The sequence below is a fragment of the Lagopus leucura genome, unplaced genomic scaffold (genome assembly GCF_019238085.1).
Source record: "Lagopus leucura isolate 7727_CA_CO unplaced genomic scaffold, USGS_WTPT01 Super-Scaffold_100009, whole genome shotgun sequence".
NCBI lineage: Eukaryota > Metazoa > Chordata > Aves > Galliformes > Phasianidae > Lagopus > Lagopus leucura.
In genome coordinates, this window is record NW_024962266.1 from 20,273,147 (window position 1) to 20,299,855 (window position 26,709).

General features: G+C 40.7%; 1 protein-coding gene across 2 annotated transcripts in view; it reads right to left on the minus strand.

Annotated features, from left to right (window-relative positions):
- The window catches only part of TESK2 (testis associated actin remodelling kinase 2), a 68,252-nt gene that overhangs the window by 5,484 nt on the left and 36,059 nt on the right, over window positions 1-26,709 (minus strand). For both annotated transcript variants that reach the window (XM_042873536.1, XM_042873537.1), the window contains exons 5-10: window positions 18,287-18,433; window positions 8,718-8,800; window positions 7,259-7,334; window positions 5,926-6,009; window positions 4,731-4,817; window positions 1,421-1,556 (exon numbers count right to left, since the gene is read on the minus strand). In XM_042873536.1, coding sequence (XP_042729470.1) covers window positions 1,421-1,556; window positions 4,731-4,817; window positions 5,926-6,009; window positions 7,259-7,334; window positions 8,718-8,800; window positions 18,287-18,433 — 613 coding nt within the window. The remainder of the gene's footprint in view (window positions 1-1,420; window positions 1,557-4,730; window positions 4,818-5,925; window positions 6,010-7,258; window positions 7,335-8,717; window positions 8,801-18,286; window positions 18,434-26,709) is intronic.

Consider the following 26,709-nt stretch of genomic DNA (forward strand, 5'->3'; position numbering starts at 1 on the left):
CGATTTGCATGCTTTTACATTTACCATCCTGGCTTCCAGCAGAGGTTGCCCAAGATCTCTTGATGATGCCGACCATAGAAGAGAACAAGTACAAAAGGAACTGTAAGCACATTTTCACCCTGAATGGAGACTTTAATAATTCCATTCCAGCTTTGGTTACGTTGTCCAGTATAGAATCTAAGGATATAGATCTTTAACTCTACTGAGTAGGAGTTTAATTTTATGTTTGTTTGTTGTTGTTTTTTTTGTTGTTGTTGTTTGTTTTTTGTTTTTTTTAAGTGTGCATATTTATTTGAATGCACAAACATACACAAATAAATGAAAACAAAAGCTTTATCACTAGAATAGGATAGGAAAATTGTAGTTCTTTAGGAAAAAAAATGCTAACTTCTTGAGTGTTTGGAACACGTAGCTGCCACCAGCTCTCAAGGTGCCTCTGAAAAGCTGTGGTAGAGCAAGAACAAGAGAGAATATCAGGAAACAATCTCGTGACAGTTTTCAGAACAAGGACATATGGATTTCTTCTCTTCCCTTTAAATATTACCATAGTTCACACTGCATGTGCCTTGAAGTTAAGTTGAAGAACTGCACATAGCACTTCTCCAGAAAGATGCAAAATTAAGATGTGCTCTAGAGAAAGAATGCCAGGAAATTGAAAGAGCATTTTTCCTTTTTAACTTATGTCTCTCAGATGCCTCCCACATAGGAGAGAATTATCACAGTTATGTGCTCCACGCGATTTCACATACAAAGGTTATTTTAATATATATATACACAGTTTATACACACACACACATAAAATACACACATACATATTTTTACTATACTTCAAAGTTGCCAACACCAAAATCTGCTAATATAGAAGAAATCTAAGTCAGAACATCTACCACAAGAATTGCTTGCAGTTTGCTCCCCACACCAGGTGGCACTAGACAGCTTTAGAGAAAGCCCTTCAAGGCCAGCATTCCCAACAAAATTGGCTTCCCCAGCTCTAAACTACTTTGTAATACTCTTGCATCTTCTCTGCTCTTCTTCCTGCAGAAATCTAAGTAGCTCCCAAGCATTACATGTACATCAAAGAAACTGCGTATATATGCACTAAGAGTAGCAGAGATAAAGCAAAATTTATGAATTTTAATGTACTTTCAGCAGCTTACGTTCCCAAATGAACCTGTTCCCCTCCAAGAGCTTGTGGGCACAGCCTTTTGATGAATCTTAAGAAATAGCTGCTCTTTCCCAAAGGACACTCCTCAGCGCACAGTGTGCACCACTGTTCCAGAATCATTTTCAGACTTTGGGTAAAACAACTCACAACATGTACATAATGCCACACATCTGAAATCATAGTCCTCAAAATACAAAACGCTGCACTCCTTTGCTATTAGCCTGCAGCAATCTTTGTGCAAATGCAGACATTTACCTTTGGGTTTTCTTTCGTTGTTGTCAAGATTCAGAAACTTTCTGTCTCTCTCAGAGTCCTCGTTTCTCAGGCGGTTTAAAATCTCCTCCAGTGTTTTGACAATATCAGCAAATGAAGGACGCAACTTCGGATCCATCTGTGAACGCACAGAAATCAGATTGTTTCATGTGGGCTCATCCATGCTATTCTATCTACGGAGTTGACAGGGAGAAGAATAACTTGAAGGAACTGGGGAAATTCAAGACTGTTTTTAGGAGTGTGCTGTCATTTCAAAAAACCCACTAAATAAAGCAAGAGGAAAAGCAGTGCTCTGTTCTAGTCCATGTCTATTACGCTTCTCACAGAACTATCAAGATGAAAACTTTCTATCATTCTATGATGGAGACAGTTGAAAAAGAAAAGGTGGCAACCTGTTAGATTCAGGGCTTATGAGAGGGGTTTTGTTTGTTACTAAGTTTTCCCATGTATTATGTATTTATTTATTTTAGATGGTTAAATACAGTAGGTAGCACTGTCTAATTCGGCCGTTTAGAGTTAACCTCATTACACTATTAAAGAGATTCCACTTGACCCGATTCTTGCCTCCAGCCCTCTAAAGGCTTTTTCAGAGTGGACAAGCTCAGACATCACTGCTAGTCAAGGAAACAGTGATGCTTTGTAAGCAAGAAACCCCAGAAACCTCCCTGATACTACCTTGCAGGTCCCTATGAGATGGATCTTTCTGAAAAGAACTGGTATGACTGGCAATGACAGAAGACCTTCTAGTAACACGGGGTGAAGGGCTGAAAATTTACAGACACACTGATAAACAAAACAGCAACAACAAAAATCACACTTGCTTTGAGGAACTCAAAAATAGAAATGAAGTTGTCCTAATGCAGCAGATGGAAATGCCTGGCATAAAAACCCATCATTTCCTGCTTTCCCAGTTTCACTGAAAAGGTAGGGCAAGAGAAAACACTAAAGCATATATTCTTTACTCTGACAAATGTAGATTTGTCTAATCTTTGGAAAGATTAGACAGTTTCTGCAAGCTGCAGAAAGAAAGAACAGGTCTCTATTTTAATAGTGCGAGGGAAGATCCGAACAGCAACAGCAATGGAAAAGTGACTCAAAGCAAATTTGCCTTTTCCATTCCAAGCACTCAGCTGCTGATCAAATGGACTAGAAGGTTCTTCCTCACGGCTGCAGTTCTCCAGAGCTTAGCTCATGCTGGTAAGCCTTCTGCACATTCTTGCAGGATTCATGCAAGTAGGCTTACAGTTGCTGGAGGAGCCATAAGTTTCAGACTTCCTTGCATATTCTTCTTCTAAAAAACACTCTTTATCAGCAAATTAAAGAACTCCAAAGAACTCTAAAGTTTTAAAGAACTCACTACTCACACACATCTATTTTCACTGGTTTTCCTAGGTTGCCCTAAAATGTGTTTCCTTGCTCCAAGACTTTCCACATTAGCTCAGCTTATCAGGTTACACTAATTGTTCACCTAGTAAATAATGAAAATCTATACAAATATCTTTATCTAAGAGCAAATTATCACACAGATCACCTGTTACTGGAACACAACATGCTTCAGAAAATATAAGATGTAAGCCTTATTTATTTGCCACCTTTTCCTTCCTCTAGGCAAGTGGAAAGTGAGTTACAGTATGTCCCACACTGAAATTAGCATACTAATGTCTTGATCACAAGACTGTCATTTCCAGGGCAAGGGACATTTATTAAGAAGGAGATAACATTGGATGATAATCAGTAGGAGAAAGTCCCTTTTCTCATGAGAACGTAGGACTCATTCCTCTTTTCTTCATTAGTACAGTTGCACTCTGGATTTCATCTGTGGTGGAAAACTGCTTTGGATTGTGTGTTGGATGCTATAAGATTTCTGGGGAATACAATTGGGAGTTCAGATTTCCACAATTAAACTCCACTTCTACCTAAGCCCTTTACTGCTTACATAGTCACAGCACTTTAGAAACATGAGTCAGGCATCCCACTGTCCTGGTGAAATAAGCTCCACTGTACTAAGGTGAAATTAGAGGGGTGAAGCAATTGGTTCAGAGCAAGTTCCACAAACATGTTCAACATTAATTTATGCTCTTCCACAATACACGTTCTCAGCCTTACTCCACTTGCCACTTCAGTATGCACATGTGTACTAATGCATGTAAAAAGAGAGCTTGGGACAAAAATAATCATTAAAATCATGGATAGTGGGGACTGCTTCTCTCAGCAGCAGCACTGACATAAAAACAAAGTCTGAAAAACAGCAACAGAAATTAAAAAAAAAACCTGCTCTGAGAGTTTTCTTGCAAACACTCACTAGGACACAGTGCTATTATTAGTTCCAATAAAGCCTGGTTTTGGAGTCACAGAATCACAGAATTGTAGGGGTTGGAAGGGACCTCCAGAGACCATCGAGTCCAACCCCCCTGCCAAAGCAGGTTCCCTACAGCAGGTCACACAGGTAGGCATCCAGGCAGGTCTTGAACATCTCCAGAGAAGGAGACTCCACCACCTCCCTGAGTCCTGAGCAGAGTTTTGTGCAATAAACATTCTAGAAGGTGTCTCAACTTCAGGTGAGACAACTGGACATTCCCAGCTTCAGCTGAATTTAGTGGAAGCTCATGTTCTCTTACTTCAAAGGAACAGTAACATCTGTTACAAAATAATCCACACAAAGAGATGTACTTCCCTGTAATTTTCATGCTGAGGAGTCATGAAGGTATTCAGCACTATCACAACATTACTCCAATAACCAGCAGAAAATTTGCTCTAGACTGGACATTACCTTACTGGGTCCAAGCTTGGAGATTTTTTTGGAACACAGGCTAGACATTTGGGGGGTTATCTCTCTTTTTATAAAGCAGCAGAAAAACTTCCCAGTAATTTAGAGCCTGTTCTTTGTTTGCCTGTCCCCATTTTGTCCTCTCTGTTTATGAGTGCAACCCAAAATTCTTTCTTCACAGCTCAGTAGGCCTGTGCACAATAACAGCTGGAGTTTGTCAGCCCGATGGCCAGCCAGTGTCAATAACACACAACTGGTTACGATCAGCCTGAGCAGCCTGCAAGAAGCTGTTCAGTGTGCCAGACCTGTTTGTTTGGTATGACAGAACATAGAACAGCAAAAGCACGAGTCAGACCCTCTTGCAAGGGGAAAGAAAAGGGTATAAAGACTGTCAGGGACATTGTGTTATATACGTACGCTGCTTTCATAGGCAAATCTGTCTTGTAAACCCCTTAAGCACAATCTTAGAAAGTCAGAGGGATTTAGGAAACTCCATTTTGGGCCTCTCCCCTTCGAGATACTCACATTACAGCAGTTGAAGGCCAGCTGGAGGAAGTCAGGGGGACAGTCTCCCACCATGTGCTGGAAGGCATCGTAATCTAATCCAAAATTCTGTACAAACAAGAACACAGCACGGAGAGCTGACATAAATCAGGACTGCCATCTGGCCCAAGGCATCCTCTTTTCAGGGGGTCCCCTTCATTGGGTTATCAGGAGTCATTATGAACACCATCTCTGAGTAGACTCAGAGAATTCTGAGAAAACTTCATGCACACTCTGAACTGCAACATTCCCAGTGGGGATTATTTGATATAAGATACCTGTAAGAGAATGAGCTGACTTCAAAGCCTAACTTTCTTCCTGGATTCATCTGCAGTTCACTGAAATGTTGCCCCATGTGGATCTGGAAGCGATATCCTATACTATGATGTTTCACCATGGTGATTTTCAGTGTAAATTAACAGCCTTCTATAAAACCAGAAAATTCACAGTATCGAAAATTCACCAATTAAAACATTTTTTCAGTGGATGGTGCTACTAGGCTGGTGATCCAAGTTAGGCAGTTCTTCAGAAGCACTTCTCTGAGAAGGTCTGAAGGGCAGATGAACAAAAGGGTCTCTTATACACCATTGTTGAAGACATAAGCATTTTCAGAACTGGAGGTGGGTAAACAATTCAGAGAACGTCTATGGAAGGCAAAAAGCTGCCTTGCAGATGGGACTAAGCCAAAAGGCAAGTGAAGAAAATAGAAGTATCTCCTTCAATTAGCTCATTTTAATTTAGATGGACAATGCTTAGCACAGCATGTGAAAATAAGGATGAACTTATTTTAGCTCCTGCTAACATCACAAGGCAGGGCTACTTCAAGGATGCAACGTTCCAGAAGTGCTCGGTTTGTAAACTGGGAAGAAGTTGATGTGAGCTATCACTACAAAAGGTCACTCCAACACCCTCAACGTTCAGCCAGTTAGGGGCAGGTCTGGAGTTTCTGAAAGGATTTCCAATAATGACTGTAGCTCTATAAAGTCTGTATGTTGAAATGTCTTCACTGGAACTTCTTCCAATAACAGCACAAAAGAAAAAAAGCCTTTTACAAGCTCTTTTTAATGTAACATCATACGCATCACATCTTTGGCAGCAGTGCTATAAATTCTAAAGGCCAGCCATTATCACAGCATATTTATCACCTCCCACCAAACGTATAAAGGTAGCAACTTACCTCTGTGCGAGGGAGATAGTCTGGATCTGCCTGTATTCTTGCTATTATCTCACACAGAATTATACCATAGGAGAACACATCTGCCTAAAAGGAAAAAATGAATAGCCATATGGTTCAGCTATGAATGCTCACCATTCTTATCTGCCACTGAGTTTCTTTTTACCCCAAATGCTTATCAGAACAACTAAACCAACACCACAACCTTACAACCACTGCATTATAACTAACATTTTCCATGTAAAGAAACATATCCTCACAACAAATTTCCATGAGGCTTAGTAACCATTTATCCGAGCATACCTGGAGACACACAGTTCCTCAGATTTCCACTCACCTGAATTTACCAAGCAATAAAATCTAGGGAAACACAGAATAAAGGTTTACAGAGCAGAAGCCTGCATCCCTTACCCCTTAGATATCAGGCAGGCTCATGCATTACTTTTACACTGACTTGATTCCTCCTTCATTCCCCATTACTGCAGGGTTAGCAAAGAACCTGAGTACTTTATTATTAATTTAGGTCAATTGGAACTCTTAGCAAAGCTTTTGAAACAGTAATGATTAGATTTATTACTGAGATAGTTACTGCTTTACTCTAAGTTTTAAATATCACCAATTAAACAGATTCTGACTTCTAGCTAAAAAAAAAAAAGGTACAGGATGTGGGCTTTATCATGAGAAGTCACAGCTGCAGTGCCAAACTGCACTGTTCTAGATGGCTTTGCACACAGCAGAAAAAAAAAAAAACAAAACTATGTCAAGAGCAACTTTGCTGAAAAATACTTTTTCTAAAAAATCTAGTGTGATCTGATGTTCCCCTGCAAGAAGCACCAATGTCACAAACAGAAAGAACAACTGCCTTTGGAGAACAGTTTGTATCCAGGTGCATCACCTCTGAAAACTCTTTTTTGTTGTTGTTTTTAACTAAATTGTAAAAGTATACATGCAGATTTTTACTTCTATATAAATTTCACTAGGCCATTGTCAGGGAAATAGCCTCAATGTTGTATAGAAAAAAAACAAGTAAGCATCACTGGACATTTCTCAGATCTGGTTAAATCAAGCTGTGTCAGGCAGACAAGCTATTATCATGCTTCAGCACATGGGGCATTTCAGAGTAGAAGCAGTGTAACAGTGAATTATGTGAAAGGTACTTCAATTCTGCATGAAAACCATGCCATGAATTAACATTACTAGTTGTTCAACTCACACCATTCCTTCTGAATGACCCAGGATAGAAATGTCACAAAAAAATATTACACAAATCTAAAATATCGTATACATATATTGCAGAGAAACACTTGACAGCTAAAGTGCATTTACATGTACCTACCTTTTCATTGTAAGGTTCATCTCTGAGAACTTCTGGCGCCATCCAGAAAGGTGACCCCACCACTGGTAACTTCTCGCTGCGCACAGACATGGATATCAGAGAGGGTAGCAGGAAGAGAGGGAACAACCATTAATGAATGGCTCTCATTCAGACATTGCTATAAACTTTCCATAACTGCGAGCATCTACAGAAACTTCAGCCATGGTGAAGTCTATACAAGTGCCTTCCATCACACTGTATTTCACTCTGATTTCCTACTGGAGCATTTGATAACAGGAGGAGAAAGTGAAAGAAACACAAGATTTTGGACTATTGATCAAAATATTGTATTTCCAGTTCCAAAGTGTCTGAATATATATATTTTTAAATAATTATTGTTTAATCTTTAAGTCACAGATTTCAAGCTTTCATTTCTGAACTCCTGGTGGAATGAGCTCCTTCAACTACATTTACAAAGCCTTGTACAGATCAGTTTCTGACTGGATGGCAAGCACTCTGCTCAGCAGAAAATGCAATTATCCCTACACGCATATCCATAAGCAGTTCTGAAGCATTCAGCACAGCCTGCTTGCAAATATACTTCACCAACATGAACACAAGCCTTCAGACCTCCCAGGCTGTAGTTTTAGGATATGTGCAGTTTAATAACAGTGCATATCTTGGATCATCTTTGTTGTTCTCTTTGCAGTCTGAAGAGCTGGAAGGCTTTTATTTTTTATATTTTTACGTGGAAGCACACACTGAAGAAAATTTGACTGCATATTTACCAGTCAGAATAGTCTGAAATATACGGGTCAATATACAGATGAGAGAACTATTAAACCCTCGACCTCCCTAACAGAGGGATGACAAAAGGACTATTTCCAATTGTGACAATAGCTTGTGACAGTTACCTGTGCACTCCTCAAATGAGTTAAGATTACAGCTTCATTCTACAGAGAGCAAAGTGATGAGTTGCTATTATATTAGCATCTCTCCTTTTTAACATTCAATCTTTAACATTGAAGTTACAAAGAAAAAAATAGTGGAATCCCACTGACTGTTGTTTACAAGGTTGGAGAGGGGCTAATTATAGTTAATTTGGAATCAATAGAGAATATTTATTATAAACTCAGCCCAATCCAAAATGCTGGACAGTACTTATTTGTTAATAGAATATATACTTTTTTTTTTTTTTAAAACAAAAATTCCCAAATACCTGCCTGGAAGATCTGCTGAAAAACATGGGCAAATCCTTTATTCATTAAAGCACTTTTAGAGAATAAATTACACCACTAAACCAGAATGGACAATCACTAGACGTGGAACACCAGTGGTCACCCAGTCTGCAGTTCTAGGCTGAAGACTGAGGGCACTCATTTCAAATTCTGCAAAAATGGCCTCAGGGATCCAGCTTAACACACCTTCTGATCTGCAACAACACTGCAGCTCTCACTGTATTTTTGATTAGTTCATGTACCTGTGATCTGGAATTTTCTCTGCTAAACCAAAGTCTCCCACTATTGCTGAGTATCCATTCTCATCGTGTTTTATTAAGCAGTTCTGGAGAAAAGAAAAAAAAAAAAAAAGAAGAAAACAGAGTTATTATCTGGGCATGAAACTCATATACTATTTGTTTCATTTTGTTTAAGTCTGGCATGAGATCACGAGAGATAATTCGGAGGACATTCATTCAAGGAAAAGAGCTTTTCTCTGAAAGCATCCACCCTCTTCCCCTACTCTCCGCTCTGTACTGTCACATATCTGTCAATCTTAAGATGCTGCAAACAGCCTTATACTTCGTTAATAATCCACTTAAAAACTTGCTGAAAAAACCAGCAGCCATCAGCAGCATGTACCAGCTAGGTTCTAGTGAGATTTCAGATGATTTAATTCCCTTACTACTCAAGTATGCAATCCATGCAGCTCATCTTCACATCTTAGATTTCCCTTCAGGTCCAGTTTGCCAGGGCCTGACCGGAATACAAGAGCAGAACGATGCCTTTGTACATTTTGCTATATTGACTACTTAAAAGAAATCAACTGCTTTGCAACAAAATTCCATCAGAAAACACAAGATGTGGCAAAGCTACACGTGCTTTGTGAGTCTCAAATAAAATTCTTTACTCTACATTGCATCACCAGGGAAAAGGACCTGGGGGTGCTGGTAGATGACAGGTTGGCCACGAGCCAGCAGCGTGCCCTGCTGGCCAAGAAGGCCAATGGAATCCTGGGGTGCGTTACAAGGAGCATGGCCAGCAAGTCGAGGGAGGTGATCCACCCCCCCTACTCTGCCCTGGTCAGGCCTCACCTGGAATACTGTATCCAGTTCTGGGATCCCTGGTACAAAAAAAAGACAGGGATCTCCTGGAGAGAGCCCAGCAGAGGGCCACAAAGATGATAAAGGGCCTGGAGCATCTCCCCTGTGAGGAAAGGCTGAGCGACCTGGGTCTGTTCAGCCTTGAGAAAAGAAGACTCAGAGGTGATCTTATTAATGTTTATAAATATCTTAAGTGTGGGAGTCAAAGGGACATGGCCGACCTCTTTTCAGCAGTCTGTGGGGACAAGATAAGAGGAAACGGTCACGAGTGGAACATAGGCAGTTCTGCACCAATACGCAAAGGAACTTTTTCACAGTGAGGGTAATGGAGCACTGGAACAGGCTGCCCAAGAAGGTTGTGGATTCTCCTTCTCTGGAGATAGTCAAGACTCACCTGGATGCCTACTTGTGCAGCCTGCTATAGGGAGCCTGCTTTGCAGGGGGGCTGGACCTGAAGATCCCTAGAGGTCCCTTCCAACCTCTACAATTCTGTGATTCTGTGATCAAACATGATTTAAGGGAAAAGGCTATAGTAGGAAAAAGCTGTCCATCTCTTCCTTTGGAACGTCCCTCCCTCAGGTAACTCTGGTCTGGCAGCATCACATCACATACAAGGCATTACCCACTTATTTGTTATTTATTTACAACTCTGCAAAACATGCTTTGACTATTCCACATCTTTTCCCTTCCAACCAAATAAATTAATAGTCGACTTCCTGAAACCTTTTTTCTATCTTACAGTAGGTGGGGCAAGACGGCACTCATTCCCTCAGCGCACGCATCCTCCTGCAGGCAGCACAAAGCAGCGACAGGCAGCAAAGCCACTGCCGGAGCGGCACCCTGCATTCATTAGCTGAACAGCAGGAACCGCTTTCCAGCTTTATTGTGCCGGGACGTACAAAAGCCCCTCGCTGACCCCAGAGGATTAGCTTGGCTGTATAATGAAGCTACCAAAAAAAGGGAGTTCCTTGTCTAAAAGATCAAGTTCGGGTCATTACTGTTTACATATTCAGAGCTGACTGTGGCTCAGGCCACAAAGCGAATTTTCTTCCTGCCAATTACAACGTGAAGTGAGACGCTCACAACCACGTAAAACACATCTCAGCCCCGAGGTGCAAAGTTCTGTTTGTTCAGCATGACTCGAGTACAATAAGAACAGTTACTCTGGGGATTCATAAACATGTACAAAGTTAAACCAACCATGCTTGTCCACAGAGCAGTAAAGCTTCTCAGTTATGGGCTTTGTTATCTTTTATCAAAGAGCACATTCATTTGGTTTGCTCTGTTCAAACATTTGCTTGCTGTAAGTGGACTTAGCAGAGAAGGATAAAACTTTCCTGAAAAATCTTACCCAAATGATTCAGCCGTGGGGAATTTCATTGTGTGCCACAGAAACAAGCCCACAAGGACAGCAGAGGTCTGACAGTGCACACGAATGCTGATAGTCTACTACATGAACCTGTATTGAGTTGTTTTCTGACAGATTTTTCAGTGATCGAAGATGTTTCATAATTTTATATTTTCAAAAACGATTTATAATTCAAAATATTTGTTTTTGAAATGTATATTCCCCTCTTGCATTAACTTTGTTTACATGTTGCTTATTCTGAGCAGCAGAACTGCAGTAGCTCATTCTATAATCTGGGTTTGTGTATTAGGGCTATTCACCATTAACCCTCAAACAGCAAACATTTCAGACAAATATTTCAATTCAGACCACAAACTATTCTCAGCGTATCTGAAAACCTGCAGAAACAGTTCTATACCGAGCTTTGGATTTGCAATGATCTACAGGGCTGCTCTGATAACAAAAGGATGCTAAAACACAACGTAAACGTGACAGAAAATTTTCCTTCAGCTTCTCACCGTTACAGAATCCCATCCCATTTGACAGTAACACATCACTGCGGATGGAACAACCCTATCCCCACAGTGAGCCCCAGGCAGTCTCAACTCTCAGGTGTAGCATTATTCCCAGATAAATCATAAATTAAACCAGCAGAGCACGCAACGCAGCTGCCAGATAATGTTATCTGACAGCCCTGAGCTCCTTCCCAGCTGAGCTGAGGTGAAGTCGGGCTCCCCTTCAGCACGAGCTTTTTGAGATGGTGAACAGGACTGACATCCCACTCCACCTGCCGACCCAGCAGCTCCAGAGAGAACAGGACGGCACCACCAGGAACAGAGGAGAGCTCAGGGTTACATTTCTGATACAAAACGCTGGACAGATGCTCCACTCTGGGGGCTGCACAGTGTTAAATGACGTAAATAAGGCTAAGCTGTTCTCTATCACTAATGGGAGTCTGTCTTTTTTCTGCATTTCTAAAGTATCTGAATTCACTAACACGTGTTCTAGTACAGTAAGAATGAAAGCCTATTCCTACAGAAATCAGTAGGGAAGGCCCTTCCGAGGATACCAGTGAGACCAGATGTCACTTTTAAAGCCCACCCTGCTCATTACTGTTTAGCAGACAGTGATGCTTCGCTCTGTATGAGGTTCTCTGCATGTTCCAGGAAGCAGCACCAGCACACTCCTCCTCCAGCCTTCCCACCTTTATAAAACCATTACATAACACTGCACCAAATTCACAGCATGGACAGCTTAGTTACCAGATCTAAGATGCAATTCATGGAAAGGTCACTCAGAGCCTACGGTAAGTAGTAACTGGTTGTTCATGCGCACTCGGCAAAAGGCATTTCTCACCACTCACATTCTGCTACCAAGATAAATCAGGATCAAAAATGAGACAAAGCTTCATTAGAGACTGAAAGGTTGTAGAGAAGTTTTAAATTTAAGCTAGTTTGTATTCGAGTAGGGAAAGCACAGCCTCGCATGCTGCATCCTTTCTACTATGTGATACTCCTCAGTTTCTACCAAAAAACCACACATATCAACTGGCTAAGAAGTTTAATTACTAGAATTGAGCACGGAGACACAAGAGTTCAATCTCCCCTCTAGTGTAAAAGACAGCACTGCCCATGAGATAAAATGTCAAGCAGCTTTACAACATGGGCTTTAAGAAAACTTGTTTGACTTTACTATTGTGCTGTTTGTATACGCTGCAAGGCAATAAAACACAAAGACCTTCTCAAGCTCTCTTTGGAGCTCAGCATAAAGAAGGATATTCTTTCCCTGGGCAGCTCACACGATCAGAGACGGCAGCATTTGACTTCAGTTGGGTTCCTGAGGCTTTTTCCCCTGAAATGGTGATCACATCAGTTCTTCCTGAGGCAATCTCTGAACACAAGTTGGGAGGACTCTGTACATGAGTCCGAAAGAGTTAACAGAGCTGTTTATGTAGAGACAGATGTGAAAGAATATAAAGCCCCCTTTGTGTGTTACAGGAGCTTAACATCTGCTTTGTACAGCATAATCCTGCTAAGATGAATGCAATATTCTACTCTCCCTTTTACACAAACAAAACCAAAAATAGACTGAAAAGTTTTGGAGTTAAAAATAAGTTTAGCTGAAGAAACCCCATTGTTTTATTTTAAGATATGACATACAAACTTAACTCTGAGATTTTACTGCATGCCAGAAAACACGGAAATACTACCAACATGTCATTTCCAAAGCTCTGATGAATGTTACTGAATTAAAACACTTCAATGTATCACCTGGTTTTTTTTAAAGAGCCGTCCCTTAGCAGAAACATCACTGACAATTAAATGTGCAAAAGGAAGTTTACAACACCATACACATTTTTAAACAAAACCAGTATGTTTCGGAGACAGTCTCCAGTTGGGCCCCAAAGTACCAGTAAAAGTTCAGTATTATTGTAGAAGTAATCCTCTGCAACAGCTAATTTTTCCACTGCAAACCCTCTCCTGCAGTGCAAAATACCCAGGCGACAGCTTACTGGAGCACAAAGGGGACCTCACAACAGCAGTAGCAAGTATAAGACTCATCAGACAAAGGTCCTGTTCATTGCCTGGATTTTGTTTTGAGCAAGAAAATGGCATACAACATAGGAAGTCAAGGTATGTCACTTTCAAGGCCAAAGGCAATGAATTTATCTTACACCAGATGGTCCACAGAAACTGCATACACACATTTCTCTCCTATAGGAACTGAGATCACTCCTCTCTCAGCAAGAGAAGGGTAAACTATTACACATTTACTGGGAAGTGAAAGCATATCTTGGCAAAAATAACCACACACATACCCTGGCCTAGAGATTACAATTCCTTCACAGATTTTATCACTCATGGAGCTTACCCAAACTGCTCACAACTTACTATTGATTATAAGAGCTTGTTTTCAGCTAAGGCATTTGTTTGGGAAGTTCTCAACAAAATATTAGCCTATGGTATTCGACTCAGATTTGACATGCTCTCAACTTCAACAAGACCTTTGCATGCCAAAAGTAGACTGGAACAGGTTATGTTCAGTGTAGGGAATGGGAAAGAGGGAATTAGGTGACAAGACCAACTAGAAGTCCAAGCTAGAGGCTGGCAGGGACCGACTGAGGGTCTTCAGTTAGGTTCTTGGAGCAGGAGATAATGAGCAAAGGCTTTTACTAAGACATAAGAGAGGTGGAAATGGCAAAGAAGTAAGGAGAAGGAACAGAGCTCACTTGGAGCAGAACAGTGGGAGACTTAGAAATAGCTAAACATACTGAAGACCAGAATGTAGAGAGATGGCTTAGATAAAGCTTCAAGCAGGAACACTAAGAGGAGAGCAACTACAGGCAGCTGAACAAGGAGACCGAACCATAGGGCTGGGAGTAGGAGCTGGGAGAAAAAAGAAAAAGAAAAAAAAGGAAGAACCTGTGAATAAGGATGAAGAGCCTGAATATTGGCTGATACTGTATGCTAACAGAAAAGAAGTGATAGTTACAGAGTAGATATGATGCCCCACAAAGGGCAGACAGCTAGATGTTAGCTTCTCACTGCCAGGGAGAATTCCTGCTCCTCTCTCTACTCCCGCTCTGTAGCAGAACCATGTATTAATAATACTAATTCACAATAGCACTAAATATTTCTAAAAGCAGTAACTAATGCGTGAAGATTGTTAACTAAAGTAACTAAAAGACACCTCTGCCATGCATCTCGGACTTCTAACCTTGTAAAATAATTTAATCATGTCACTGTTTGTTTGTTTTTCCAGTTCGGGTTTTGTGTTGTATGTTTTATCACAGGCAGTTGTACATAAATTAAACTGCATTAAAAAAAACAACGCTATACGAAAGACAAGATATGAGAACTTTCATCCTTCCCCTTCTGTACATGAATTAAGGTAAAAGCCTTTAATTACAGGATCATACAGCCCATTTTCCAACTGGCATACTTGTTTTCTAGTGCGTACAATAGGTTCAAATAGATGAGTTTGGATTGTACATAGAACACTTGGGTCTGTTGTTTTCAGGAACCCAATCACTCTTGCAATGGAAACAGGAGGATGAGAGAAAGGTTGGGAAGAGGTGAAAAAGAAAGGCTGTGTTAGAAATGAAGGTCTTCAGTCTCGTGGTTAAGGACACTGTGTTGTTGCTCCAGGATTTGGATTCTGTCCCTCCTTGGCACCACTGGAGGATTCTGCAATGAAATCTAGTTTAACAAAAATATTTCAGGGACCGATGCTAATCTATCACTTTCATTGCTGCAAGAAGCAAAACCTGACTATTTTATAAGTATTGCATACGTCCAACTGTCCCTGAGGCAAGCACACTGCCTTGAACTTACATAAGTCTAAAATACCAAATACCCCAAATGGTCTCAAAACACCAAATATTGACCAATATACTTGCTTTTCATCTCAGTATAACTGAGTTTATTCATCTCTCTTATCTCAGAGATACTGCAGGTATAAATTCTCTGACAATCAAGCAATCACTGCTGTAAGTTTCCAAAGAAATTAACAACGCTTGAGAGCAAGATTTGTCTGTGAAAAAAAATAGTGTAAACAAGGTGCTGAAAGAACTCTGTGTAGTGAAAAGGTATTTATTTGAAGGGGCAAGGATTTCGCTGCATTCTTTTTGCGGACTGAATATTCTTCCCCATAATTTCTCAAACATGATATTTTAATGGCAGGTAACAGCAGACAGAAAGCTGAGAAACTAAGTTGGATTAAGTAAAGCTTTGTCACAATTCACTGACTCTTATCACTATATTCCCAGTGTTTCACATTATGATTTCGCTTTACCGACAGCATCTCCTATGACTAAGGCTGTCAGAGTCTCCAGAATCTAGAAATCTAAAGAACTAAAAGCCGAAGAAAAGCCTCATGATTCCAGGACACAAATCCTCTGCAATCCTCTGCAGAATAAGAAATGATTCACAGGGCTTGCAACAATACAGACAGGGAACGAGCCAAAGAGGCTGGCTGTCATAACCCATCTATGGCTGCATGCTTAATCTTCGCATCAATCTTTTCATGACAAGTGAAAAGTGAGGACACCATATTGGCTTACAAAACCCTGCCTTGGCTTACAAGTCACCCTGCCCACACACCTACCATCTGCAGGCTGGGAGCAGCCAATCCAACTGCCCAGCTCCTGGCAGACCCAAGCTAGGCTGTTGCTGTCGATCAGGGCAGATCAACCTGATCAGCTAGATGGCTACAGCCCAGCGCTGCTCACAACATGGCGCTGCCCAGACAGCTGGTATTTCCCCCTCCCCTAACAAGACTCCCACTCTGACAAAAGGGCAACAGGAAGGGCACAAACAGCATGGCAGGCTTGACATCCCCTGTGGGCTGCCACATTGACTACACTGACCTACATCTACTCCTTGCTACCATTCTTTCCCTCTGGCTTTCTGCAATGCTATTAACTCTGTGCTGCTACTGTCCACGTGGAGCAATTAGGAACAGAGATCATCCTGCCATAAACTCATTGTCAAAAACAATTATTTTTTCAATCCTAGATTGACAGGGAACATGGACTGTCCTTTCCAAGCCTCTGTGGATCCAGTTCTTGTACACATATAATGCTACAGCCAGAGCAAGACAACTCTGCTGCTGTAACTGACAGAACAAACTTCATGCATTCACACAACCTCTTACAGGGAGCTGCAGGAATTCTAAGTGCTGCCAGAAACAGGAAGAAAGGCAGAAGTACAGGTCAACTAATAGAGAATATTTATTTAAGCAAAATTCATATTGGAGAGATAATTTCCAGTGGATAAAAGTGCACCATGTAAATCAAAAAGACACTCCCACATAGCAAATCCAGTTCATATTTCAGTTAAGGTCCTTACATTTTTAGAAAAATACCTTCCTCTTCACTTCAAACTCGTGTTTGTTCTGAGTTCTTTACATGTCTGAATCGTTAATCACATGAGGGCAAAGACAAGGAAGTCATCACACCAATTACTGAAGCTCAGTGAAGAAGGAAGCTCAATACAGGACACTATTCAATCTACCCTTGGCCAATCCAAATCACAAGCTCTCCCCCACGGAAGAAGCCTCTCAAATCTGCTTCCACTTCACTCACACGCTGTTTAGTAAAAAGAACGGAAGACAATTTATCCCACCAGCTGCACAAACCTGGTAAAACACAAAATCTGTTTCCTCCAACAGCAGCCAAAAGCCAAAGCTGAAAATTTCTTAGGATTTCTTACTTCCTGTGGCCACTGATGTGCTTTCTGGTGCACTCAGACTACGCAATCTGCCCAGCAAACAATGACTTGCACCATCTCAGCAATGGATAACACTGAAGCAATTGTTAGGGCAGCTCCAGAGAACTATATACAATCACACAAAGCCCTGAACAAAGGCATTCACTGAGGTCTCAGGAAATGGATTTTCATATGACTAGCCACCACAGTATGCATTTATGATAAATATTACAGGCAATCTCCTTAGTTCTCCTTGGCACTTTGGTTCCTTGCAGCAACTCTTCTTTCCCACTCTAATGTGCTCCATATAATTCATCATGAACTGGGAACAAAAGGAAACACCACTTCATCTTTTCAATTATTGTTACACATTTCTTACCTACACACTCCAAGGTGACTTAAATGGAGCTGTCGGAGTCTATCACATCAAATTGACATGACATCAAGTCTGGGCATTTTGCATGAATTTGATGTTCTTGAATTCAACACCCTTCATTTGAAAGGCCATCCAAAGAAGCACTCTACAGTTTCAGTTAAACTGGTATGTGAAATAAGTGTTTCACTTTTTTTGTATTTGGTTTTGTGTTTTGTTTTTTTTTTTTTACTCTTTTCTAAATGCAAGTCCTTCATTTGTTTAACAATGCACTGAGATAGATTTAAGAAAACTAGATGAAAGACTAGCAGTCACTTCAAGCTTGAAACACACTGTACTTAATTTTTGTTTGTAAAATGTGTCTCTAGTCTTAAAAAAAAAAAAAGTTCCCCTTTAGCTAGGATAGCATTTTTCTGGATGCTTTTGGTTGAAGTGGCATTATAATGTTTTTACAAGAACAATTCTGGAATACTTTCACGTTGTAAGTCTTAAGTAAGCTTAAATAGGACAGCAAAGCCCTCAATCACAGGCTGCAATGGTCCAGTGTGAATACTGGAGCAACTGGTTCATAGGGCTTAGTACTTGAACTAGCTAACCACCTCAGCCAGCTAAACCCATACAAGTTGTCATGAAAGCAGTATAAGCAACGCTTTTGAGGAAGATTTTAAATTTGAATTTGTTTCTTCCAATGTTTACAACTACTTAATATATAACAGTGCTTCTCTTCAGGAAGAAGAAAGAACCACACAATGAGTTATAGCATCTCCATTTCAAGTCCTCTTCATTTTACATACAGTACCTTGGATGTAAGGTCTCGATGGAAAATGCCTTTGTAGTGAAGATAACTGATTCCCATAGCGATGTCATATGCCAATTTCACCCTCACTGTCCAAGGCAGATGCTGGTTGCTGTCTAATAGCTGTTCCAGGTTTCCGTAGTTGATGTACTGAAAAGACAAAACAACACTTGTATTAACTACAGATATTGTCAGAAATGTAGAATTCATCATTACACAATTGCCTTCAGCTTGGCTACACATAAAAAAATTTTTTTTTCTTAATTGCCAAGCAAGCAGGAAGTTTTCCAACCAACAGAGGCAGAAAATGTCTCCCTTCCCCACCTCTACCAACGCATTAACGTTAAAGATGCACACAACAGCCACCACCACATTAACTCAGCGGTATTTAAATACTTGTATTTAATTAGACCCTTAAGAAACTCCTACAGTATAACACTACCCTCTCATTTCTGTGTATGGAAAATAAATGATGAAGAACTGGCTCTCAGGCAGAATAAAACAATGAGAGGGTTAAGTATCCAAATGTAGGCCACAGAACCTGATCAAGTTTTCAGATTATTAATTCCCTGAACCAAAGCAACATCAAAGAAAAATATTACAATTTATTATGTAAGTCCAATTTTTTCATTCCTGTATCTATGTGCCTTCATCAGCACAATTTGATTCCCAACATGTTCAGCACATCGACTCCGTCAGATGGAAGCCCCCTATGAAAAAGAACCTGCACTAAGTATAAGATAAATGTTACAGGGGACTGCAAAAGAAACCAGCACCCAAACAAATGCTACACAGTATGCACCAGGGCTAAGCCACACCAACTCCACTGCCTCTCAAATCATCATTACAGCAATGGTGGACTTGTGCTTTATTCACCTTATACCATACTAACAGCTACACTGTGTTTGAGCAGCTTCTTACTGCACTTCTCCACGTGCAACACATACAGACAAGCAGGCAACAAAAACCCTGCTGCCCAGCGTTTGTTTTACTCCTTTCAAATACAAACCTTTGGCTTGATCGATGTGCTGTGCCCTTGAGCAACCATTCAGACAAAAGGTGAGCAGAAGAGTTACTTTATGACAATCAGAGACTCTTCAGAGACAGCTGATTGACAGCTCCTACCTGGGCCAGATTTTAGAGGAAGCGTCAACTACCTGCTCTATCAGAGGCAACCTCAAATAAGGGGCCTGGGTATAGGAAATACTCCAATATTCAACAGTTACAAGTTCTTGGAACCATTTCAAGACACACTGCCACATCCTTTGCAGGAGAAAAAGGACAGTGGTATACAAGACAGAATTTCAAAATAGTGTATACAGTTAACAGAATTGGGTGAGCCAAAAATTACTTGTATCTTACACTTAGGCAAGGGAAGCTCCTGAATTTAAAAGAATCTGACTGGTAGTTTAAAATGCACTGTCCTGTTTTTAAATAGTACCATCTTTTAATCAAACTATTGCCTTTTGAGCTAGTATGAAGATGACTGTGCAGATAATTGTGCTTAGTGTACATAATTTTGCAAAATAAAATGCCTAATGGTCCCTCTCCAAAAATCTAAGTCAACAAGAGTTAACACACATGATGAAAATCAAATGTTTAGCACAGCTACAGCCCAAGCACTGCAGCCTGAGGGAGGGAGGGAGGGAAGGGCACTGATCAGATGGGTACCCTGAAAACAAGAAACAGCAGGCTGGTTCAAGTCAGAGATCTGAAACAACCTGGCTCTCATGCTGCAAGGTCACGCATCAGGAGGGCAGCAGCTCTGGAACAGGCTGCTCAGAGGCTGTGCAATCACCTTCCTCAGAGTTTTTCAAGACACAACTTGACAGAGCCTCAGCCAACCTGACCTAGCATTGGAAATAATGCTGCTTTCAGCTTCTGCAACTTTGATCTTTCTTACAGCTTTTGCTTGGATTTTGCTTGCATCCCTATGGGAGCCAGATGAGTGATACTACAGCACTCAAAAAAAAAAAAAAAAAAACAAACCAACCCATTGTTCAATATAATTTGGTTTTTAATTTTAATTTATTTGTAAATCACAAGATGATAGCAAGCTTAAGGAAAAGAATAGCAATGTACATATTTTTCCATTAATTTACTGTATATTCCCAGCACAAGCTCTACTTCTCATCCAGTTATGTTCAAATCAGAACAATATTGACTGGCCTGGAATAGAAAGCACAGAAAACCTAGCTCAGTTACCACAGTTACAGACTAACAGTTAGCAACTGCTTTGGACTGCTCCCCCTCTCTGACTGGACAATAACAGATCTCACACACAGAACTGCCGCACTTGATTTCATTGACAAGTGAGTGGAAGAGGAAGGGAACTGCTGACCTGGCTTCCTGCTCTGTTTAGGACTAAATTGTGCCATACTAGAATGATAATTGCTCCAGAAACACTAATAAATAAAACAAGCACTTGGTTAAGAGTACTGAAATATTGAAAAGTGGCAGTGAAAGCTGTCTGCTATTTTGCGCGTCATTATGTCCTCCTGAAGTGAAAAGCTAAGTTGCCTACTGATTTGATGATTCATTGCTTCCATGCTAGTGAAGTACATCTCCTGTACCTATTCTCTCAGCACCTCTGCAGCCAAATTAGCTTGCAAAGTCACTCACCCATCTTACTGCAAGGGCATCCTAGCACAGACTGAGCCAAAACAACAGACACACAGAGGACACGGCATGCGTGAGCTACACAAGAATCAAACCTGACTCTGGAACACAGAAAAAAACACAAGGCCTCCTATCAGCAATTGTCACCTGAGTAAACATCAGATCTCATTTACTAGACATGAGAGTTCCAGTTTTGGCTTTAATTTCTACTGTACTTCTTTGAAGCATAGCAAGCTAATCAAGTGAACAACTCAACTAAGATTTCCCTATATCCATCGGTAAGGCTCTAGCTGATGTCAGATTTTGGCTGGCCAGAAGATAACCTTTATGTGTAGAGTCCTTACTTGTCCCCAAGGCAAGTATCACACAGAGTTCAGTGTTCTCTCAGTGTCACAGAAGTAATCTAATTCTTCGGATCATTCAGGCTGATAATGCAAACAGTCAGCCTGATGGCCTGATTTATTCAGAGCCCTTCAACAATGCCTTTTTGGTGCAGACACAAAATTACTAAGATTGTTTCCTATTTGCCAATGAAACTGGAAGAAAAATACTTGTTCTCAATCTTGTAATAGCACAAACCAGCTCTGCGTGGTAACAATATCCTAGAGGATGGTAAATTCACCTCTCCCATAGAGAATACTGGATACATATATATTTTTTGTCCCTGAAACACTTCAGGGCTGGTATTTTCAAACAAAGACCAATAAGGCTACAGCACACACCATCTCAAAGCATTATTTCACTATAGCAACAACAGGCATTGCATAAGCATACAAGCAATTGGAGGAGAGATCTGATCAGGCTACAAGAATGAAAGCAAAGGACACTATTTTATAGAGACCTCACAGCTAAATGGAGCAGTGTTCAGATCTTTTCAAACTCTGTATCATCAAGTTGCAGTGACACAGCTACCCATTATTCCTACTGCTAGCTTTTTGTCATGTAACAGGAGACCAATAGGCAGTGCATCTGGTTGCCAGAATCTAAAAGTAACCATCCTAGGATGCTTACCTTTGCCTTTACTAGAATTGTACACAGCAAATTGAACGTTAGCATGAAAGACCTTGGCATTTTGGCTCACAAAAATACCCTATAACTACAAATTTATCCATGATAAGAGTTACTCTAGCTTCTGCTACTAGAACAGAAGGTCAGCAAAACCCAATGTCACATCTCTCCCAAATCTGAGGAAAGAGGTCAGTAGCTTCTTTGAAGGACAAGCTACCCAGAACTCCAGCCAAATACAGGTGCTGCTCTCTAGATCAGAGAGCTTTGGAGAAGCTTCTGGTAGAACTGCTGCTTTTGCAGCATTAAGCTTATAGCTTAAACTCTTTCCCACACAACAGGCAGGGCACAAGGAAATGTCATTTTAATCTAAGAACAGGATAACAGGATTGTTTCCTTACAAGTACTTGCGGTCACATTATCAGACTCGAGCATCTGAAATGAGGAATGGAATGAAATTCACCATATCAGAGTACTTGCATGTGGCACAAGGTGATTAATTTCAAGAAACTCATACTGAACCTTCAGCTTTCAGGTTTTAGCCTTAAGATTCAAGAAGTCTCGAATGCATTCATAGGAAAACTAGAAGCTTTCAAAGCAAAAGCACACTGGATTTACACAAGTCCAGCAGCTAGAGCTCAAAAACAAAGACTGTAAGCATCACCAAGTCTGGAGAAGAGAGAATGGAAATGAAAAGAGCTTTCACCACTATTTTGAAAATCAATATTGTTTCAGCATGTAAGTCTAACAGAAATAAGTCACCAGATACTACAACACAGGAAAGCCAGTAAAAAGTTGGCCTACTATTTACTCTGCTTTACACGTCAGCACTTCACAGTGACACAAAGCAAATAACTACAAGACAACTCTGTATGGTGGCCCAAACGTTGTCAAAGGCAGCGCATTGGGTGGTGAAGAAAAGTAGGTGTGGAGAGAGTATTTAAAACAGCAGCCCAAATGTGGTAAGTAAAAAACATGAGCTCTGGGACCCAGGAACACTGCAAAACACTGAGATACTAAGGGATGAATATCCTGGAGAAACACAGAGAAGAATGGAAAAAGGAGAAGCAGGAACATAGAGAAAGTACAGCCGTGGCTGTAATGCCTTCAGTGTGGAAGACAGAGAGATGTCAGAGCAAAGGCCAGACTTTGAAAACAACAGCAACCTATTTGAATCACCTCTAATGCTGGAAGTAAAAGATAACTCTCATGGCTAATAAAGAAAAGTGGAGATCTTGTCACTCAGCTTTACGCAGAAGTTTTCAATCACACATTTCAAGGAGGACACAACTGAAGTTCTCATGTTTGAACAGTCATCCGTCACACCCAGCAGTGACTACTTGGAAGGTTTCTGGCTGTAAGACAACAAGCTGATGTACCCTTCTGCCCCAGCTGGCATCATTAGCTGCAGTGGGAGGACTGGAAAGTTCCTAGTTCCCCCTATCTGTTCTCATTAGCTTCAACCAAACTGAACCAAAATGAAAGACAGCATTAGTATGTTCAGAACTACTACACGAGATACTACAAGCTGACATGCTGAGATTGCCTACCAGACTAAATGCAATTGTTCTTGAAGTCTGTTCATAGACCTCTGCTTGTTAAGAAAAATGCACAGTTTAAAAGCCTGCAAACCACCTCACCCAAGTACCTTTGAACAGTAACCTTCCAATTACATTGAACACCAACACATCGATGGCACCAAACCAAACAAATTAAGCAGTAAATCAGAACAAGTTGGCTGTTTAATTTGGGCTGTACAAATACATTCTTGGTCAGCAGGTGAACTGATGTTGCCAAGGAGAAAACCACAGCAGTGACCATCAGAACATGCAGGAGAAGGAAGCACATTTCAGTACAAAGCTCTGATTTTTCCATAAGGCCAGAAGGGGGCAAAACAGCCTGATTGAAGGAATAAAAAAAAGCCACAAGTCTTTCTCTAAAGGCCACTTTTCTTTCCTGCTCCTTGGTTGCTGAAAATACGGTCTTCCAACCAATACAATTTTGTTGTTTAATTTAAAAAAGTTAAAAAAAAAAAAACAAAAACTAATAATTACTGACAAAAATAATCTTGCTTTAAAAAGTGTCAGTTACTCATAGGAGAGAAGGCAAGCTTTCCAATGCAATTGCCATAGCATAATTACCATTGGAACACAGGACCACCTGCCAGGAACCACAACAGACCTACCTTCAAGTCTTCTACTGTGTCAGGTGTTGCACCAATCAATTCACTGTCTCTTCCTTCTAAGAAGGCATGTACAAGCACAGCTTATTTCATAAGGGCAAACAAGAATTAACATGTACTGCTCAGAAAAGAGCTTTAGTGAAAGCCATTTGTCGCATTCCAAACATTTAAGTGCTGGCAGGGAAAAGAACATGGCAAGATTTGCCTTCCTTTAATTCTCTATACCCAACAGCTCTCATGGGCAGCAAGCACAATTCATCCCTTTCCTGCCACTCCATTCAATTAAAATGGAATGCTCAGTTGCTTGCCTGCTGCCTGAAGCAGATTAGTGTAATTGAGATTCCAACTGCAGGCACACAGCAACAATGCACTGCAACCTGTATGTAAGAAATAAGGTTTACGGATGGTGCTTCCTCATAGCCAGGTTTGACAGATTGCAGGAAGTTCATTTTGTTGGAACCGGAAAACACTCCCAGTATATCTGTGCAAACTGACCTTGATAACCACTTTTTCCTGTAATTTTATTAGTAGGAAAAACAGAAAGCTAAAAAGGCCTAGCGCAAAACTACATCTATAATCTGAAGTCACACCACGTGGGTTCTAAGTGAAGTCTAGTTTCAGTGCCAGTAAGAATCTGTGATATGGCAAGACAGCAACAGCATAAATCATCACACAGGCACAGAAGAGAAACTACCTCGTTGGTGAGACAGGCAAGAGAAACAGCATCTCCACAGTAACACTTCTGTTAGAGAGCAGAAAGCTCGCTCCATACTGACAGCATTCTGAGCACACTGTTCACTCAGTTCTGTCCAGAAGCAAGCTGCAGCTGCTGACATGGAGCCCTTTTTAATAAGCTTTTTCTCACCTTCTCCACAAAGATACCTGCTGCAGCAGCCCATGGATTATATGCTCACAAGATTCCAGATAAATAACCTGTTAGCTTTAAGTGAGACTATAAATACAGCTTTAAGGACCTACTGAGTCCAAAAGTTACAGTACACAACTGCACACAGAGCAAACATTGTTTGAATTCTGCACAAGGAATACTGCTCTTGAGCTTTCCCAAGCCTCACAACTCCAGCTGTGCCACAATGTCCACTTACATCTGAGGGTGCTTAAATGCTGTATTGATTACAAAATTGTAATTGTAATTACAATTACAAAATGCACCAAGATCCCCTATAATCAGCACTGTGCAAAGCAAATGTTAACAGAATTTTCTCAAATAACAGTTTCTGAGTGGTTTGAATGGCTGATAATCGAAGTGAAAGGAAGTGAAACTACAGACCATTTGTTAATTCATGAGTGGACCAGGGTAAGAGAAGAGGAAAAGGAAGAGAAACCTCTACATACTTACAGTAAATTATAAGGAAAAAGGGCCAGCATCACAATGTTTTACTGAACTTCATCTTTATATGCACATGGAACAGGAAAATCCAGTCCTCAAGACAACATTCAGTTTTCTTCCCTTCCCTGCCCCCATACCACAGTAGCTGAAGTTTGCATCTTCTCATTTATTGATCTAGACCTATTTCCAGGATATCAGAAAGCAACAGAAAGAGAACTGAAGGGGTTATGGTTCAAGAGTGTTGTTTGTTTTTTTCCTTTTTTTTCTTAAATTCCCCTGTATGGTCCAGTAGGATTAAAGTTAGTGTCAAAACACCGATACTAAAATAAACAAAATAAAACAATTTTCCACACCCACTGACACACCTGCATGTGATGTTCAGGGAAGGTGGCAAAAGAATAAGATGACAAAGCTTGCTGGATGCTGTTTTCAGTTTAATATTTATTTGCCTTTTATCTTATTTTCTCCTATCCTTGAGACATTCTAAGAAGGAGGAAGAGATTACCATCAGCAGGACATTAGCAAACCTTCCTCAGAACACAAAATATTTAGATACATTTGTCTCAAAATAATAAAGAAAAAAGGTTCCTCATGCACTGGCTCAGAAGAAACAAAAGTCAGTCATCCTCCTCCAAGGGGGGAAAAATTATTAAATCCACAATGCAGCCTGCACTGCCAAGAGTAAGAAAGCATTTCACCATGTCTGAGCTTTTAAGCTCATACACAAGCATTTAAGAAAATGACTAGAATTTAAAAGCTTGCATATCCAGAAGTTCTCACAGGAACAACTGGTTGCTCATCACTTTTGATCTAGCCACCTGCACGCATAAATACAGTCTGTGCAACTAAATTTAGGCTCATCTTTTCAAAGTCTTGGCCTTTGTCTTTACATGAGAATTTCTTTAGAGTCTGATTATAGTACTTGCACTGCTGAACTTCTGTGAGAATCCACCCTTCCCTCCTTGCTTCGCCAAAGACTGCAAACAAGTCTAGAGTTTTCCTCTGCCTTCAGCACAACGTTGTGCTCACACGGGTCCCACAGCTTGTCTCCTGGTGAAAGGAAGCCATTCCACGCAGTTGCCCTCAGTGTTCTTAAGCTTAACTGGACACCAACTCCAGCAGGTTTTTACTTAACCAACCTAGCAGCACTTCCCTCCAGAAGCAGAGTTCGGAAGGTCAGCTTGCATCTTGCAGAACCCAGAGTTTTCGTCAGCTTTTTTTTTTCCTCACACTGAGCTTTTTACTGCAGCTTTCTGAGAATTCCACCCTTTG